The sequence below is a fragment of the Monodelphis domestica genome, chromosome 5, assembly GCF_027887165.1.
Source record: "Monodelphis domestica isolate mMonDom1 chromosome 5, mMonDom1.pri, whole genome shotgun sequence".
In the NCBI taxonomy this organism is placed as follows: domain Eukaryota; kingdom Metazoa; phylum Chordata; class Mammalia; order Didelphimorphia; family Didelphidae; genus Monodelphis; species Monodelphis domestica.
In genome coordinates this window covers 88,217,373-88,231,876 of record NC_077231.1, presented here as the reverse complement: position 1 = coordinate 88,231,876, position 14,504 = coordinate 88,217,373, and the positions used below count along the sequence as shown (strand labels likewise).

The following is a 14,504-nucleotide window of genomic DNA, read 5'->3' as shown; positions in this document are numbered from 1 at the left end:
GAAATCTATAGATTTCATAGAAATTATCAACCACCTGAACCCCCAGGAGCACTATTCTGAACATGCTGCCCAAATTTGACTAAAATGGAGGATTGGTAGTTTTAGTATTGGCAGGAAGCTACTTATCCCAGCTCCTACTATGTGAGTGAGGAAGTTAGTAAAAGGAAGTAAAAAACATTAAGTTCTCCAACCAGCACTTTCTAGAAGTTTTAGAAGAGATAAAAAAATATAGAGAATAGACGAAGAAACCATAGGATGAATTTTAGAACTATAATTTAGGGCAATTAGATATGATTTTAGAGGAAATGTTATTTCTTTTTTTAATTGATAAATTTTATTTAATTTCAAATATTTTTCCACGGTTACATAATTCATGTTCTTTTGCTCTCCTCCTCCCCCCACATATTCTGTGCCTCCCCCCACCCCAGGTAGCCAATATCTAATTCCACTGGGTTTTACTTGTGTCATTGATAAAGACCTATTTCCCTATTATTGATAATTGTACTAGGGTGCTCCTTCAGAGTCTACATTCCTAGCCATATCCACATAAACCCATGTGATCAAGCAGTTGTTTTTCTTCTGTGTTTCTATTCTCACAGTTCTTTCTATGGTTGTGGATAGTGTTTTTTCTCCCAAGTCCCTCAGAATTATCCTGGATCATTGCATTACTGCTAGTAGAGAAGTCCATTACATTTTATTATACCACAGAGTATACATCTCTGTGTATAATGTTCTCCTGGTTCTGCTCCTTTTCACTCTGCATCAATTCCTGGAGGTCATTCCAGTTCACATGGAATTCCTCCAGTTCATTATTCCTTTGAGCACAACAGATACCACAATTTGTTTAGCCATTCCCCAGTTGAAGGGGCATCCCCTCATTTTCCCATTTTTTGCTGCCACAAGGAGGATGGCTATAAATATTTTTGTCCACGTTTTTTTCCCTATGATCTCTTTTGGGATATAAACCCTTTGGGCATAGTTCCAAATTGCCATCCAGAACCCAGAATGGTTGGATCAATTCACAACTCCACCAGCAATACATTAATGTCTCAATTCCATTTGTTAATTAATTTGCTAGGTGTGAGGTGGTATCTCAGAGTTGTTTTGATTTGCATTTCTCTAAAGTGATTTAGAACATTTTTTTATGTGTTTATTGATAGCTTTGTTTTCTTTATCTGAAAATTGCCTATTCATACCCTTGCCCATTTATCAATTTGATTTTTTTATAGCTCCTCATATATTTGAGTAATTAGACCTTTGTCTTTGAGTTTTTTGTTATAGAAGAAAAGTAATTTCTGATGTGTGGGTTTAGATATTCATTTATGAAGAAAGACAAATAGAGTGAAATAGGACTATTAGGAGAATTAGGACCCCTGGGTTAAGAAGGAATGTTACTATTGGAGAAGGATTCACATACAAGGAAGTTAAGTGCTGCTGAAATGATGGTACAAGAGCAGGCAGTAAAGCTGAGTGCCTCTGAAAAATCACATTGAAATGGAATCAGCCATGCTTTATCACAGCTATGTGATCACAAGACCATAAGTAGTCAAAGACAAAAATTCTATAATCAACCTCATTCCTAGCCTTCCTGCCTGGTCACCATATAGCACTACCTATTCCCCTACCAAAGCCAAGGGTCACTTACATGTCATAGTCATTGACAAAAGATTATTTTTTTTTACAAGAAGGAAAAATGATTTATAATAACCATCTTTAAAAGGAGACTTATGAAGCACCAATATTGTGTTGCTGCCTTATTCAAGCTAATCTTTGATATTAGCTAACTGTTTCATTGCTTGTTTTTTTTTAGAATTAATAATCAAAGAGCAGATGTGTAGCAGTGTAGCACAAGGGACTACCTGCCTTTTTAAATGTGTGTTAGAGTGGAATTTAACAAAAAGAGTCAAAAACACCAAATTTTCCAAACTTACAAACTTTCTTTGCCAGAGTTTATAGAAGAGTTCAAAGAAATTGATAAGAACTTGCCTAAATGTCACACAGGAAACATGGAATTGTGGCTCAGGGATGAAAGCAGTTATAAAGACAGGTAATTCATGATTTATGAGGCTTTCTGCATTGATGAAGAGGGGGAAAAGGATAAGCTGGATGAACTACCCAGTGAGAGCCAGAGTGCTGCATGATTATGGAGGTCTTTGGAGGTGGGGCAGCATTGGCATAATGAATAGAAGAACTTCTCTGCTTGGCTCAGGGTTGCCTTTATTTTTATACCTACAGTGGTTACACAGATATTCGGCACACAACTTCATTTTTCAACATGCATGTTTTCTTATAGATAATTGGATAAATCATACATTAACTTTTAACACATTATTTGATTAACATTCTATAATTATCTTACATACTATGTTCTATAGGTTATGACAATAAATGGGAAGCTTAGAAGATATATGTGTTCTTGTCATGGGGTAGGCTTAACTAGAGGTCACTTTCTCCTTAACCTGTGAGGTGTTCAGACATGCAGTTAAGCCTAAAGTGATTATTCTTTACTTTAATCAAGATACATAATCAATCAGAGATTTCTTAGGAGATTATCAAAAAAAACACAATTTCCAAGTCTACGTTAACAAACAGAATCCAGTTGTAAATTTTATTACAAGATCAGTATTTTATTTTCTAATGTTTCACTAAAGTTTCCAAGACATACTGCCTAGCCAACAGTTCAAAACAAATCAGTGAAGTTGAAAATACCAACTTCTCCCTGAAAGGCAATTAAATACCAGCTAAGGGAAGCTTATTCCTGGCCTGTACATGGAGGTGGGCATCCAGGCACAGTTTTTCCAGTTATTATACTTAGAAAAGAAGTCTCATCTATGATCCTTTATATAAATGGGCACATAGGAGTCCTTAGACTTACTTTTGTAAAAAGAATATTTTGGTGATATTCCGGGGGTATAGAGTGGGACATTAATTTCAACCTTGCAGGCATATTGCTCTCATCTGTTTTTCCTGGGGCTAATTAAGGATAATAACCATAAAAATTCCAATAATAAGGGGATGTTAATAAGAGAAGTCACTCAGGGGGGTCTGAATGGATGTTTCCATCCTTCCTTGAGGCTGCTTTGCAGCCTCCAGTTTCCACCTGTGACCACATCAAATAGTGTGGAGTTGATGGCTCCAGGCATCTCCCCCTTTTTTGTTTTTTAATTGCAGTGACTTTAATTCAATTTGAACTTGATGTAGGCCAGAGCCTAGATGACTGGAAAACAAAAAAGAATAAGAAAAAATGAGACAAGAGCAAATCCACAAGCAATAAGAGGATGAATCAAATCATTATTGGAAATGAAGGAGGAAACACTATCATAAAAGGAAGTTGCAATGGAGGAGGCCGAATAAAGGGAAGAACCAGAATAATTAATATCCAGAATTTGCTTATGTAATGTTTTAAAATCAACGGAAAACTCTGAATGATTCCAAATACCAAAAATATGTTGCTGTGTGTTCTCCCAAGGAACATCTGATTCATTATAGAGGAGGGGAGAAACAGAGATCCATTTAAAGTCAGCATGACATTTTGACTTGAACCTCACTTTTAAATTCTGTAACTGATTCCCAATACAAAGAATAGCCTTTTTAAGGACATTTATGAGAGCTTCCAACCCTTTATCAATATATTCCTGGGTTAGAAGAGCAAGTAAAACATTTTTAAAAAGATTATCCACATGTTGTACAGTGTGGACTCCTTGAACAATGGCTGCAGTGGAAGTTTCTAGGGACAAAATAAGGGATGCAATGAAACATTTAGAGTGACCCAAATTGTGAGAAATCAATTGTAAGGCATAAATGCCTGGGTCATCATACCAGTCAGTAGTCATATTAACAGGAAGCATAATAAAAGGTGGTTGTTTAACAACAAATACAGTGGTAGCAGGGATGGAGGTATTAAGACAATTTTACTTAAAATACATCTTGAACAAGAAATTCCAAAAGTCATGGGGGAAGTATATTGTAAAAAGGAAGAACCATTAGGTGGCTTCAGAAGTAGTACATAAGGGGCACAAGGCTGAATGGGTTAGGATACTTTCTTGCCAGTGGATAACAGTTGAGTAGACTCAAAAGGACAACTGCAATTCTTGGGTACATTCTCTGAAACAAACCATTTCCTTCTCCCTGTGGTTGGAATGTTTGAAAATTCTTAGCCACAAAACAAGATCCCCATTCCACTAGGATAATGGCCACATCTTTACAAACTCTTATATAAACTAACAAGGAGACAGAGTAAAACAACTTTCAAGAAAAGAAAAACCCAAAAGGAGGTCAAAGAACATCTGGGGCACTGCAGTGAGAGGAGAGCAGAGCCAGTAAGAAGCTGTAGCAAGAAGGGAACAGCAAGCCAAGAGCAAGCCACTCCATCACACCCTACATCTGCTGTCCAAGGTTCAGAACCTAATCTTAAGCCAAGCCAACTCAGACCCCTTGAAATTTCAAACCCATAGAGAAGTCTGGAGCTCCATCCCAGGGAATTCTAGTCTGGGCTTGGGATAAGGATATAATTCACACTTTGGAGTGGTTGATAGTACTAAATACTAAGTGGCAATCTTTTTGCATGAAGCTCAGAAAAAGGGTAATCAAAGGTGTACCTGATTTGGTCAAGTACACAGTGAGACCAAAAACTTGAGACTAAGCCTGGGACTAGAATTTGATCAGCCTCTGAATTTACCAAGATCAGTGTGAGATGAAAATTTACACCTAAGCCTGAGTCAAGTATTTAAGGTATTAGCATCTTAAGGGTCATTTGAATCAGCAGGGGGAAGGGGCTCTCAGAGCTATCAGACCTGAGACCATCACATCATCTCCCAAGCCTACCTATAATTAGATAGAAAAAATGAGCAAACAACAAAATAAGCACTTACTTGTAAGGAATTTTTATGGAGACAAAGAGCAAGGTACAGACACAGAAGGGGACAGTGAAAGCAAAGAAATACATGCAAAGTTCTAAAGAAAAATAAGGATTGGATACAGATTCTAGAAGAACTCAAAAAGGACTTAAAAAACAATTAAGAGATACAGAAGAAAAGTGGAACAAAGAAATGAAAATTGTGCAAAAAGAAAGGAAAATGATGCAAGAAGAAATGAAAGTGATAAAAGAAGACATGGGTCAGTTTAAAAAGGAGAACAAAAAACTGATGGAGGAAAATTGGATCTTAAAAATCAAAACAGATTATCTAGAAACTAATGATTTCATGAGAAACAAAGAAACAATGAACCAGAATTAAAGGAACAACAAAAAAGGAGGAAAACATGAAATATCTTATTGACTTAGAAAATATATCTATGAGAGACCAATTTGAGTGTTATTGAACCACCTAAAAGTTATGATCAAGAAAAAAAAAAAAACCTTGGACATCATATTTATAAGAAATTATTAAAGAAAACTGCTCAGAGATCCTCAAACAAGAAAATAAAATTGAAATGGAAAGAATTCACAGATGAACTCCAGAAAGAAGTCCTCAAATGAATTTATTATGTGTCATCTAAAGTAAAAAAAGCAGGAGCAGCATTCATGATAACAGACAAAGCTAAAGCAGAAATTAACCTGATTAAAAGAGAGGATGAAGGAATTACATTTTGTTAAAGGGTTTATTAAACAATGAAGTAATGTCACTACTAAACATTTATGCAACAAATGGTATAGCATCTAGATTTCTAAAGAAAAAAATTAAAGGAGCTTAAGGAGGAAATAGATAGTAAAACCATACTAGTGGGGGATCTTAACCTTCCCCTTTAAGAATTAGATAAATTGAACCAAAAAAAAATAAGAAAGAAGTAAGTGAAGTGAATAAAATACTATAAAAAATAGAGTTAATAGATATCTGGAGAAAACTAAGTAGGGATAAAAAAGAATATACCTTCTCAGAAGAACATGGTATATATATAAAGATCAAATATGTACTAAGGCATAGAATTGGTACAAACAAATGCAGAAAAGCAGATATAATAAATGCAAAATTTTTAGATCATGATGAGATAAAAATTATACTTAATAAGAGTACTAAGTACTGCCAAACCAGTACTCAGGGGAAAATGTTTATCTCTGAATGCCTATACCAACAAAATGGAGATGGTGGACATCAATGAAATGGGCTTGAAATTTAAAAACTTAGGGGGAAAAAAACAAATTAAAAATCTGCTGACATGAAAACTAATTTGGAAATCCTAAAAATTAAAGGAGAAATTAATAAACTTGAAAGTAAAAGAACTATGGATCTAATAAAAAAAGATTAGGAGCTGGTACTTTGAAAAAACAAAAACAAATCAATAAAGTACTGGTTTATTTAATCAAGAAAAATAAAGAATAGAATCAGATTAATAGGATCAAAGATGAAAAGTGTGATCTCACTTCTAATGAAGAGGAAATTAAGGTAATTATTAAAAAGTATTTTGCCCAATTATATGGCAATAAATATGTCAATCTGGGTGAAATGGGTGAATATTTACAAAAATATAAATTACCTAGATTAAGAAAAGAGGAAATAGAATATTTAAATAATCCCATCTTAGAAAAATTGAACAAGCCATCAGGGATCTTCCTAGGAAAAAAATCCCTAGGGCCAGATGGATGCACAAGTGAATTCTATCAAACATTTAAAGAACAACTAATCCCAATAGTATACAAATTATTTTAAAAAATAAGTAAAGAAGGAGTCTTACCAAATTCCTTTCATGAAACAAACATGGTACTGATTCCAAAGCCAGGCAGACCAAAAGCAGAGAAAGAAAACTACAGATCAATCTCCTTAATGAACATAGATGCAAAAATCTAAAATAAAATACTAGCAAAAAAGACTACATGGGGGCAACTGGGTAGTTCAGTGGATTGAGAGCCAGGCATAGAGACGGAAACTCCTAGGTTCAAATCTGGCCTCAGACACTTCCCAGCTGTGTGACCATGGGCAAGTCACTTAACCCCCATTGCCTAGCCCTTACCACACTCTTCTGCCTTGGAGTCAATACATAGTAAGGGTTCTTCAGGAGTGAAGTAAGGATGCCCATTATCACCTCTATTATTTAATATTGTACTATAAATGCTAGCAATAGCAGACTGCCCAATATAGCAGCAAAGGAAAGTGATAAATGTTGGAGGGGATGTGGCAAAATTGGCACACTAATACATTGCTACAAGTTTTGAGTTAAACCATCCATTTTCAAGGACAATTTGGAATTATGCACAAAAGGCTTTAAACAAATGCTAGTCCTTTGATCCAGCCTCTATTGGTTTCATACCCCAAAGAGATAATAAGGAAAAGGTTTTGTACAAAAACATTTATAGCTGCTCTCTTTGTGGTAGCAAAAAATGGGAAAATAAGAGGGTATCCATTGATTGGGGAATGGGTGAACAAATTATGGTATATGTTGATGATGAAATATTATTGTGCTGAAAGGAATAATGAACTAGAGGAATTCCACGTGAAATGGAAAGACCTCCAAAAATTGATGCAGAGCCACTTGAGAAGAACCAGAGAGATATTGTATACAGAGACTGCTACATCATAGCACAATCAAATGTAACTGACTTTGCTACTAGCAGCAATGCAATGATCACAGGACAATCCCGAGGAATTTATGAGAAAGAACTCTATCCACATCCAGAAAAAGAACTGTGGGAGTAGAAACACAGAAGAAAAAGAAATGATCAATCATGTGGTACAATGTGGATATGATTAAGGTTTTGATGATAAAAGATCACTCTATTGCAGCTATGTATAACTTGGAAATAGATATTTAAAAATGATACTTGTATAATCTGGTGGAATTGCTTGTCAGCTCCCTGAGATGGGAGGGAAGAGGGGTGGGAAAAATCATGAATCATGTAATCATAGAAAAATATTCTAAATGAAAAAATAAAAAATATATTTTAAAGTTTAAAAAAAAAAGAATACTGAAGAGGTGAGGAAGAATGACAGTTCTAGACAACAGCTCTGTAATGTGATCAACCATCCTATTTCAAAGACTTATCAGCGACCTATAAATGACTAAATGCTATGACCAACCTCAATCATAGCATTGCTGGTCATGATTCAAACATAGCAATTCTCCTAAGAAATGAGAATTATCTTTCACATTAAATCAAGAAGGTCAAACTCAGTAATTTCCACAATAATAGAGAATGATAGACCATAAATGTTTCTGTCATTTAATAACATTGGTTGGTATAAGAAATTAAATGATAATTTTAGTGATTTTGACTGAAGATATGCCATGTATAGCAGATGAAAGAGAAGAAATTCAGAAATGCATAAAATAAATGTATAGTATTTATATCAACATATTTTATACAAGTATTTCCTTGAAGTAAAAATAATTAAAAACTCAGATTGTGAAAAGAATATAAAAGCCAGCAGTCAACACAACATAGAAATGTAAATATATTTTAAATACTATAGTAATTCATAAATGTATATAATGTACTATAAATACCAATAAAACGAAAAGAAAAAATTAAGATGACTTCTCTGGTACAATAACATGGCTAAAATATGTTACACATATTTTCTAGATATCAGAAGCACTTTATTTCTATATCCCACCATATTTAAGGGATAGATAAAACATGAAAATGCATGAAGCAACAACACTGGGTCACTATCTTTTCCAAGATCTCCTTTGAGATTAGTTAACAGGTGGATTGCATTATATCTTGAGAGCTGAAAATGAATGGAAAAATTGGTGGCATTGCAGTGCAAGAGACTAATTGCCATGCTATGTGCAATTACAGTATGAGTGAGGAAATAAGAAAAAAGTAAGGCAAAATAAGAAGTTTTCCAAACAAAAGCACTCCAACATTCCTTGCAAGAGGTTATAGAAAAATTCAAAGGAATTGAGAAGATGTGAAGCCCAAAAATGTTATGTGAGGAAGTTTAGGACTCTTGCTCAGGGCTTAGGTGTAAACAGTTTAGGGGCAAATAATTCCTGATTTCTGGGACTTGTCTTTCATGACAAGGAGGAAAAGGAAAGACTAAGTGAGAAACATAATGAGTGGCAGAGCCCACAGGATAACCTGCAACATTATCCATTACAGGACTCAAGTACAAGAAAACTCAGTGTTGCTGAGAACACCCAAGAGGAAACAGAGGTGAGCAGAACTTACAAAAACAAAATGGTGGGTAGGAAGGACATATCTGGACAATTATTCTACAAGGTGGCTACCCATTCTTTGTTACAGTTATCATTCCCCAGTAGGAACAAAAGCCCAAAATACCATGATCAAGATGACTGTTAGCTTTGCTGGTTACCATTCTCCCTACTTACCCTCCTACCAAAGAAAGGTTGAACATTCTTGGCACACTCTTTGAAATAGCTCATTTTTTTCTCCAGTAAGGGAAAGGGGTGTTTGAATGCTCAGCTACAAAAATAATTAGACAAAACCCACCTTCAGCATGGCCCTACCTAATGCAACCTCTGATTTCAGATTGACTACCTTGGTGGTTACTTAGTTATTTTAAAGGTGAAAATCGGGTCCGAATGGATAGAAATGGATAACAGAAGGTACCTAACTTTATTCCTAGTTGGTGAGGGAGGACAGTATAAGAAAGAAGCCAAAATACTAAGTTTTCCAACCAATCTTATCTTGATGTCCTTTGCAAGTTTTTGAAAGGCATGAAGGAACAACACTGGGTCACTACTCTCCTTTGAGATTAGTTTAACTGATTGATTGCCTTATTCTTTCAGAGCTGAAAAAGAATGAACAAATTTATGGCAGTGCAGTGTAAGAGATTACTTTCCATGTTATGTGTGCTTATAATATAAATGAGGAATTTATAAAATAGGCAGGCAAAATATGAAGTTTCCCAACGAAATGCACTCCAAAGCTCCTTGCCAGGGCTTATATTAAAAGTCAAAGGAATTGAGGAGATGTCAAGAATTTTCTGACTCTTGCTCAGAGCTGAGGTGTGAGCAGTTTAGGGGCACATGATGCTTGATTTCTGGGACTTGTCTTCCATGATGAGGGAGACTGAGTGAAAAACAGAATGAGAACCAGAATGCCCAGGATAGCCAGCAACATTATTTATTACAGGTGGTCTCACCTACAAGAAAACTCAGTACTGATTACATCGAAGAGGAAGAAGAATCGGTGAGCAGAACTAACACAACAAAATGGTGGGGAGGGAGGACACTCATGGAAAATTATTCTACAAGGTGCCTTACCCATTCTTTGTCACAGAGTTATCATTCCCCAGTAGGCACAAAAGCCAAAAATATCATGACCAAGATGACTGTTAGCCTTCCTGGTCAGCATTCAACCCTACTTACCCTCCTACCAAAGAAAGGCTGAACTTTCTTGGCACTCTGAAACGGAGGTAATTTCTTCTCTAGTCAGAGAAAGGGGTTTCTGAACGCACAGCCACAAAAATAACTAGCCAAAAACAACCTGCAGTCTGACTATCTACCTAATTCAACCTCTGATTTCAGGTTGCCAAACTTGGTGGTTGCTTGATCTTTTTAAGGTTGGGAATCGGTACAAATAGATGTTGTTAACTGGGAAAAAACACAGAACTATTAGTCAGAAAAACCACTCTTTAATTACTGAAAGGGGTTCAGTGTTTTCCTCAAGGCTTCCACACTGATCTGCAGGCTACACACCCATTCAGAATCCCAAGACCCTGGGGGCTCTGGTCATTGACCCCTCCAAGGAACAAAAGAATTTGGGGAACCTATATGACATTTGAGGGATCATGGGGCAGGGGAAGATGATTGAGACATTACCATAGCTACAAGGAAATGGGAGTGTCCAAACTATACCGACAGGATACAATCAAGCTTGGGAAAAAGGAATCATAGCTAGAGGCTAGGGTGTAAGGGAAAGGGCTATTTACAAAGGATTCTAAAGGGATGATCCAAGCCCTGGTGTGGGTCTTCTTGGGAAGGAGTCACTGAGAACGGGGGGGGGGGGGGGGGGGGGGGGGGGGGGGGGTGGGGGGGGGTGGGGGGTGGGGGGGGGGACGACACACTACCCAAGACAAAGAGAGTACTTAGCATTTGCTTAGCCCCACCTAAGTGGGATAGTCATTTACCTTAAGGTCCATTATTCAGTCTGGAACTGCTTTCCTGAGATTCCCTTCAAGGTGGATTCTCTTGGGAACAGGGAACAAGTACAAGCTTTGGGATCTCCAATTTATAAGCTAGTCTTAAAACTTGGGGTTGATCAGATCTTTTTTTGTTTTAAACCCTTACCTTCCCGTCTTGGAATCAATGCTGTGTATTGGTTCCAAGGCAGAAGAGTGGTAAGGGCTAGGCAATGGAGGTCAAGTGACTTGCCCAGGGTAACACAGCTGGGAAATGTCTGAGGCCAGATTTGAACCTAGGACCTCCCATCTCTAGGCCTGGCTCTCAATACAGTGAACTATCCAGCTGCCCCCTTGATCAGATCTTAGTAGGCTGCAAGTTTGGGATTTCTAGACACCACGTCAACACTACCTCCCCTCCCCCTTTTGGGCAAGGCTTAATGACACTGCTGAAACAAATAGACAAATGAGTGATGTTATATAGTTTGACAGTATTACCAGTGGTGGAAAACTTTGGGGTATAGGTGTGGACAATTGGCATTTGGGGGCACTCCCCAAATACTTGGTGCATTGACACTTGTGCCAGAGAAAGGTAAGTAGTCTTCCTTTGGCAAATTCTGATAACCAGCTCACAACCTGAATCTCCTCCCCTCCTCCCCCCAACCCCACCTTCCCAGTCTTCAGTCTCTTAAATCAGGTGGGTTTTCATAATGGGTTCTGATGAAATGACTTCCACCTCCTCTCTCTCCTGTTTGTCAACATGGAAATCTAGAGATCCCCAGTTTATTTAGTTTGAGGGTAGAAACCCCAGGTTTTGACCTCTTCACAGGAGAGGTTTCCCCCCTTTTCCCCCCCGAAGGTTCCTCTTCACCAGACAATAGACTTCAGGTCTTTTGAGGTAAATCCCATCCGAAGTCAAGTAACTCTTTGTGCCCAGAAGCCTTTCCCAGTATATCCACACCCCACTTCCGAGGATCGAGGATCGAACTGGGGGACTTTCGGTTTGCGAGAGGGACAGGCTACCTACCGCGCCAAAGCTGAAGTGGATGTCTATTGTCTGGTGAAGAGGGACCTTCCCTCAGGGGGAAACCTCTCCTGTGACAAGGTCAAAACGTGGGGTTTCTACCTCCCAACTGAATAAACTGGGGATTTCTAGATTTCCATGTTGACAAATAGAAACCCCAGGTTTTGACCTCGTCACAGGAGAGGTTTCCCCTTGAGGGAAGGTCCCTCTTCACCAGACAATAGACATCCACTTCAGCTTTGGCAGGGTAGGTAGCCTGTCCCTCTCGCAAACCGAAAGTCCCCCAGTTCGATCCTCGATCTTCGGAAGTGGGGTGTGGATATACTGGGAAAGGCTTCTGGGCACAAAGAGTTACTTGACTTCGGATGGGATTTACCTCAAAAGACTTGAAGTCTATTGTCTGGTGAAGTGGGACGTTCCCTCAGGGGGAAACCTCTCCTGTGAAGAGGTCAAAACCTGGGGTTTCTACCCTCAAACTAAATAAACTGGGGATCTCTAGATTTCCACGTTGACATGTTGATTTCTCCTTTGTACAGAAGGCTTCATTTGCTGTAAGGAAAAACAAGAGAAATCCATAAACATGTTCTCTAATTGGACTTTCTCAACTCCCAATATACTTATTCACAATGAAGATTATACATGCTGCTAATCTTAGTCTGTAATGCTATCAGTCCTTAAATCTTACTTGACACTTGTCAATGTGCTTAAATTGATGCTTAAAAAAAAAAAAACAGCTGATGGCCTTCTCACTGCTTATGGTCAAAAAAAAAAAAATCAGCTAATACCAGTAAGTAAAATTCTAATTAAACATCCTATTATAAAATTCCCAAAACCATATTAAAAATGACTGCATGACAATTTCAGCTTTGAAATAATTTTAAAAGTCAAATTTTAAAGTCTCAAAATTAAAATTAACTCCAAAAATTCTAAAAATTAAAAATGCGTCCAACATTCCCTAATTTTAAATCTCTCATACATCCCTTTGGGGAGGTTGAGATGCTAGGACTTAAAAAAAACAACAAAAAACTTTTCATTCTCCTACATCTACTTAACTATAATCATGCTTAAATAGCTTAGACTATTACTCCTATTAACTATTGCTTTATATGAAAGAAATAATGTTGCAACTGAGTTACAGCCAAAGCAGAAAGTCTGCAAATAAAAAACTTATTGGTGAAATAATTCTCTTGTGGCAATATTATGAGATTTCCTGATTCAAATGAGTTCTAGCTTCTCTATTCATTGTCAGAAAGGACTCATTTACCACTGAAGACCTAGTCTATAGGTTATTTTTCTTAGCATTCTTAGGCACAAAGGGACCACTCCCCTGTTATCTCATTGTTTCCTGCCCTGAGGCTTCAAAATGTATAAACTTTACTGGTACTGGGGAGCAATTCAGTGTTCCATCTGAACCTTATTTCTTAAAAATATTGCTCAGAACTTACTATTTATATATGTATTGCTTCCCTCTTTTTGGACACTCTTTTGCCAGGTTCTTCTGTTGTAAATTCTTCCTCTGTTTAAAGCTTTAGGAACAGGGACCTCTTTGAACCTGCTTACTCATTTAAGATGACTAAAAATTTCTATCTATGTCTTCAACTCCTGTATTTTAGGCCTTGTCTTTTTAAGGCTTCCTTCATTGTATAATTACAGAAAACTTGCTCTACCAGGAGAAAAGCGAGAATTAGCTTAAAACGAGGGAGAAATGCTCCCTTAATTTGAACTATTAATGCCATGCGTAAATTGGCAATGATCAACAGTTACTTGTAGAACTTGGACAGGAACTCAGCTGAGCCATTTCATTCACCCTTAAAACTGCATCAATAACCAATTTTCCTTCATAGCATTTCTTTTCCCAATTATCTCCCCATACAATTCACCCTTAGGTGGCAATTCTCCCTAACCATACTCAGGGTTTAAAATAAATTATCTTCTCTTATTAATAATTACTTTAGGTTCCATAATTCCTTTCCTAAATTCTTCTGATTATACCTTGGGACAAGCACATCTGGCCATCTAAGCCTATCCTGAACCTATGCTATACTAATATTAGAAAAACACTCTGGAATCCTTGCTGAAAATTCTTAAATTTAATAGATATTACTTTAGACCTCTTAACAAGGTAAAATGCTACCACTTTAAACCTTTCCTACTTTAGCAAAATTTGGGGAATAGCTCTCTTCTTTCTAGGTTCTCTACTTAAAGGGACTTTGCTCAGGGGAAATATAATTCCCAGGGGAAATAAAATGTCCAGTTTTATGTCTGCCTCAGAAATATTTCTAAAAGTCAATTAAAATAATGGGAAACAGAATACTTACGGTTCTAGTAACTTTTTGGAGGTTCCTTCAGATTTCCCATAGAGATGTTTTCTTTGAGAATCCTTCAGATTCTAGGCTGTAGGAAAATCTTGTCCAGGCTTTGACTCCTAAGAAACATCTTGAGATAATAATTAGTATTCC

At 37.1% G+C, this 14,504-nt stretch overlaps 1 protein-coding gene across 1 annotated transcript in view; it reads left to right on the top strand.

Moving 5' to 3' along the window:
- The window catches only part of LOC100020542 (sodium-coupled monocarboxylate transporter 1-like), a 229,483-nt gene that overhangs the window by 189,411 nt on the left and 25,568 nt on the right, over positions 1–14,504 (top strand). Inside the window, exons 16-17 of the mRNA XM_016425807.2 lie at positions 9,038–9,091; positions 10,034–10,090. Coding sequence (XP_016281293.2) covers positions 9,038–9,091; positions 10,034–10,090 — 111 coding nt within the window. The remainder of the gene's footprint in view (positions 1–9,037; positions 9,092–10,033; positions 10,091–14,504) is intronic.